The sequence below is a fragment of the Cannabis sativa genome, chromosome 4 (genome assembly GCF_029168945.1).
Source record: "Cannabis sativa cultivar Pink pepper isolate KNU-18-1 chromosome 4, ASM2916894v1, whole genome shotgun sequence".
NCBI classification, from domain to species: domain Eukaryota; kingdom Viridiplantae; phylum Streptophyta; class Magnoliopsida; order Rosales; family Cannabaceae; genus Cannabis; species Cannabis sativa.
The window spans coordinates 6,869,465-6,875,252 of record NC_083604.1 but is presented as its reverse complement, the minus strand read 5'-3'; the positions used below and the strand labels follow the sequence as shown (position 1 = coordinate 6,875,252).

The 5,788-nt window shown below is 32.1% G+C and overlaps 1 protein-coding gene across 1 annotated transcript; it reads left to right on the top strand.

The window, feature by feature from the left end:
* The first annotated feature begins 441 nt into the window (after positions 1-441).
* On the top strand, positions 442-5,300 carry LOC115712011 (D-cysteine desulfhydrase 2, mitochondrial). The gene is made up of 7 exons (XM_030640215.2): positions 442-760; positions 1,215-1,490; positions 2,006-2,048; positions 2,147-2,485; positions 2,613-2,742; positions 2,830-3,009; positions 4,763-5,300. The coding sequence occupies exons 1-7, from the start codon at positions 656-658 to the stop codon at positions 4,992-4,994; spliced, it is 1,305 nt and encodes a 434-aa protein (XP_030496075.2). The 5' UTR covers positions 442-655; the 3' UTR covers positions 4,995-5,300.
* Positions 5,301-5,788: the final 488 nt, after the last annotated feature.

Here is a 5,788-nt window from a genome sequence, read left to right as displayed (position 1 = left end):
CCCGTTTAAGTAATGTTTCTTTAAGTATTGGAACATCAATTTTTAATTTATTTTTGGATTAACTTAAGAACATATTTAAATCATCAAGCTTTCTTAAACACTAATAATATATTGCATTCGGTATTCACTTTTAATTAACAACATTATAAACTATAATATTTAGATACAAATAATAATAATCTCACTTAATAACTAATAATATTTTTTCTTTAATTTTTAATTGTATCACTTTCAAATAACATAGAAAAAAATCAGCATAAAATGCCTCGCACGTAGCTTTTTGCTAGTATACATATTGTTTTGTTTTGTTCATCTATTTCTTCAGAAAATTGTCGTTTTTATCTTATCTATGTAGTTTTGCCAAATTTTCAAGATACGTCGTTTTTAGTTTTAGGTATTCATTCAATTATCGTTTTAATTTGATGTCGTTGTTTATGTACTGTTGTCTTCAAAGATGTCGTTTCTTTATAAAAGAACGACATGTCGTTTAAATTGGATTATGTTAGCTGAATTGCTCGATGTCGATGATGGCAGCAGCAGCAGCATAGCCGTTATCCGACCCACGAGTCCATGTGGGTTCCATAGCTGAATTTCATGGGCGTTTCTTAGTGCTTCTTTGTACTGTAGATTGTAGTCTTATCATTGAGATTTAGCTATGAAACTTCAACGCTTTCCCACTTTGGCTGCCATTTCATCCTCTAAACGCTCGCTTTATTCCATTTCCGGCCAACTACCTCACACACGGCAGCCACAGCCGCAGGTTACTCCTCTCTCTCTCTCTCTCTCTCTCTCTCTCTCTCTCTCTCTCTCTCCCTGTGCCTTTAATGGTTCTCATTCAGTTTTGGATATACACAATGCATTATGTTCTTTCAATTTTGTTTTTCTTTTAGTTACCATGATAATGATTCCATGTTCTGATAAAAGCCCATTAATGAATTTGGTATTTAGTCCATGGAAGTACATTTTTAAATGATATGTGTTAAGTTATTTGTTGTATTCTGTATCCAAGCTTCGGTTTTTTTGCTCTAATATTTAGTTGAATTTATTTGTTTATGATGTTAAAAAACAGCTCATTATGATCACACCCATTTTGTAAAAATCCAATCTTGCTTGATGCTCAACTCATTGGCTTGAGTCATTTTTCTTTTCTTTGTTTGAGAATGAGTTTACAAGTATTGAGAGTTATAGCTGATTAATGGCACTCTTTATTTCAGGGAATTCCCAAAGTTAAATTAAGTCGTGAAGAGTTTGTGGCAGCATTGCTTGATAGAAGATGGACATTGCCAAAACCTGATACCAAAATCCAGCAAATAATATTATCTTCAAAGAAAGTAACACACCCTTTTCTTGAAATGATTGAGAAGGAAAGCCAAGAACCATCTTTCTATGTTGTGAGGGATGATTTGTTGCATCCATTAGTAAATGGCAATAAATCAAGAAAATTGGATGCATTGTTTCCTCTTGTGGAAGATCATTTGGTGACAGATGTGGTGAGTTTTAATGTTTTACTTCGAAACTAGGCTCCCGCCTGATCCTGTAGTACAATAAAATTATAACAATTGCTGTGCAGTGTAAGTATCCAACACGGACTCGAACCTTATTTGAGTTATCCCTCTTGTATTTTTAATTTTACCACAGACCATGTGAATCTGGGGTACATCTTCAGAGTGAAGAATGTCAGCATAAGCTAATAAGCTTAACTTTTAAAGAACTTACTTTAAAGAAAACAGCAGATTATTTCATTATGTACTATCTGCTTTGTATGTTTGAATAATTTTTGTTTTTATAGTGACTGTTACATCAGTGGTAATTTGATGGAGGAAATGTTGTTTAAATTGATCTGACTTCAAAGTTCTAGTGCTGGACTTTACATCTTTAAATGAATTGTATCCTTTTTAGGCTGTTCCCTAGTGAGTCATAACTATTTATTCTTCTACTCTTCTTTTTACTTTGTTGAATCCCAATACTATTCAGCATTGTCTTATAGTGTTGCAATTTGTTCCAGGTTACATGTGGAGGGTGTCAAAGTGCACACGCAGCAGCAGTAGGTTGGTACTTCGTTGCTGCAGTTACTGGAGGCTTACTTTATTACAATGAGGCATGAGAAGTGTTGGCTACTAAGTGATTGTCTTTGCCTATATTTCAGCTGTTTCTTGTGCAGAGAGAGGAATAAAGTCACATTTGCTTTTACGCGGGGAGCAGCCTGAAATTCAGACGGGCTATAACTTGATATCGTCATTATATGGAAATGTAACTTACATTCCAAGATCTGTATATGCTGACAGAACAAAGATGTTAAAGAGCCATGCTGATTATGTGGCAGGAAGTAGTGGCCATGTTCTTTGGTTTGATGATATTTTGGAGGCTTCTCTAACTCAAAACAATTTAAGTTCAGAATCTGCACAAAAAAAAGCTTGCAAAGATGACAATACAAGAAGGGTTGTTATTGTTAGTGAAGGTGCTGGGGATGTTGTAGCTTTACTAGGTAATTGGAAGTGTTTTTACTTTCACTATATATTCTTTTGTAGAAAAATAATACCCTTTTATGATTGTGTAAGGAAAACTGATTATTGTCATTGGAAGCTTACCATAACATGGTTTCATTTTCATAGGTTCAATTCGTCTAGTGCAGTATTTATCTCAAGATCACTTATTTGGAAAAGAAAAGGCATTGAAACTTGTTGTAGATGCTGGAACTGGGACAACAGCTGTTGGTTTAGGAATTGGAACAATTTGCTTAGGGTGTGTACTAGTTGAATTTTATGTTCTTTAAATTGAAGCATATCATATCATATTTTGACAATATTTCTGGTTTTTGATTCATGTCAGGCTCCCATGGGAGATCACTGCTGTAATGCTAGCTGATACAATTGAGGGTTACCGACAACAAGAGAAACACTTGATTTCCAATTTCAAGAGGCATTTTGATTTGGATTCCATAGGAATTGGATTGGATGATATTCTAGAGAATGGTATTGTGGATTGGGTAGAACGTCACAATCCGCGAAAGTAAGCTTCTCTTAATCTTCTAAGTTTGCAGTACTCTTGATAGTTGTTTCCTATAATCTTCACAGCTAAACTAGCTTTCTTTTTTTAACCTTTGGTTATGGAATCAATTCATCAAGTTCTAATAAATCTTTAGTGGGTTATGAATATCTAAATTTCGATAGAGACACTGCAGAAAATTTCTATCCAATCGTTTGAGCTAAAATAGGAAGTGCAGTGTGTAAGAAATTTATAAAATACTAAGATACAATATTGCATACAGATACAATTTATAACACTATATATGAGTAATTTAATGATATAGAAAATATATCTCATTTATCTATTGAGATAATTGAGAAATACTGGAGATTGGTAGTGTAATACTAACCTACTAAGTCTTCCTCCCAAGATCTATAAATTAGAAGCAAATTATGTAATTAACCAAAAGCATCCAATTGTGACGAGACAATATGTAATTATAAAGTTAGAGAGGGGACAATTGTGATGAGAAAATAATAACCAACTAAGTCTTCCTCCTATGATCTCTAAATTAGAAGCAGATTATGCGATCAACCAAAAACATACAATTGTGATGAGACTATATGTAGCTATAAAGTTTGGGAGAGAACTTAACAACAAAACTCCAAAAGAGCAAAAAAAAAAAACTATTTATCAACCCATATTTTAGTAAAACAATTAAAATGTTAATGTAAATCCAAAATAAAAGTCTTACACAATGAACCTTAGATAAACCCAATCCCTCCTTAAATGCTCTATTTTTAAAGTAAGAGAGCTCATCACACTTAGCAAGCTGTTCATGTGATTTTTTGGAAATAATAATGTTAAATGTTTTGTTTGGTGAAGAATTGTTTAGTAAGAGCTATTCTAGGGATGTTCTTTAATTTCTAGCCAAATTTAGCTAAGCTGATTTAGGGAGCTCCTTATTTTTTTTTCTTTTCAAGTTCAGTCATATTTCTTATTTAAGCTAACAAAGTTCACTCCACTCCCTATTTTAGCTAAAAGGGTTAGATAGGAAGTTCCTTTGAATTGATCTAATTTAGATTATTTTTCTTATTTAATAAATTTTGTATTTTGGTAAAGTATTGTGGGGAAGACCTTATGCTCTTTCATAAAATTTAGGGAGTGGTTGAAGTACTCTACACCCTAAAGTCCACTTCTTTCTTTATTTTGCTAAAAAGATTGGTTATGGAGCTCTTTTGAAGTTGCCCTAAATTGGGCTATCATTTTAATTTTAATTTAATACCATAAAATGTTTATCACCTTACATTCAGTCTATATTTTTACTTGTATTTCATTCATGCATAATTTTGATCCACACCCATCTTTAATTTATTCTATTTTATTTTGTTTGCAATACTCTCTAAAAATAATAATTATAATTTAAAAATAAAAACAAAAGAAACCTTTTTATTAAAAAAATTTAACATCAATCACTGTTAGCTAAAATAAAAGATATAGTAAAAATAAAGGTTAGCACCAAGCTATTTTCAGTTAGAATTTGACTGAAGATTTAAGGAGCAAGCTTAGAGTAGCTCTAATCTAGTGTAATTGACTTGTGCTATGCTTATGATGATTCCTTACTAAAGAAAAGGTCAAACTATCTTTACTTTTATTATCTAGCATTTGATATACTTGTTTAATAAAATGACATAAAGCACAAGTTAAGACAAGACATACATATTTGCTACTTTTCCATAAATTGAGTTTATATTTTACATTTTACAAGACCACACTGATCTGATCTGTGTCTCAGATTTGGAAATGTATTGAAAGGGGAGATAGAGGCCTGCCAAGACATAGCACAGACAACTGGTGTCTTACTTGATCCCATGTATACTCTTTCTGCTTGGGAAATGGCAACAAAACTCAGTCAAAAGGAAACTAAAAGGGACACCAAAGTGGTAATGCTTCACACTGGAGGCACTTTGGGCATGTTTGGATTAGCACAGAGGTATAGATCATACTTTTCTAATCTCAAATCATAAACTCATTTAGAGAGACACAAACACAGATTCCATATAACTAACATGTTTTTTCACCTCTTAATTAACATGTCATTAATTATTTTCAGTACAAAATAGTTTAGGATTCCAATTCTAACCAAAAGAAAAGCAAGCCTAGTTAAATAATAACAATGAAACCAGAATTGTATGATCACTTTAAAGGAATTTGGGAGTTGGTATCCTTGTTCTTATGGTACTTGTTTGTTGTTTATTCATAATCGTTTGTAATGGACTTTGTTCTTTGTTTTTATATATGAAAATATATTTATATATATTATGCAACTCCAACAGGAGTATAAAGCCAGAGGAACTTTTGTGTAGCCATCTGGGGTTATGGTTAAGAGTGCTAAAGTGGGAAAAGGCCACTCATATTATCCATTAAACTTTCCTCTTTCTCCATATAATAATGAACTTTACTTCACTAATTTTATCCAACTATTAAGGAAGTTTGGTCCAGAAGTGAACAGACCAAAACATAAATAAATATCTCAACATATAAAATTCAAATATATATGATAATTTAAGGTTCTCCTACCCACCTAGTGCTGCTAGTGAGATTCTGTTTCCAAACCCCAAAATGGAAATATTCAAACTATAATTTATATATGTAATAAGTATAATAATATAACATTGGAATCCACTCCTTCCCATATGGATGAATAGTAGAGTGGTTAAAAAAGAAAAAAGAAGAAAAAAGAGACTAGAATAATGTTTTGCCCAAATAAGAAAATGGGTAAAAAGTGAAGAGAGGTTGTCTCATTACACAAAAGTTTATT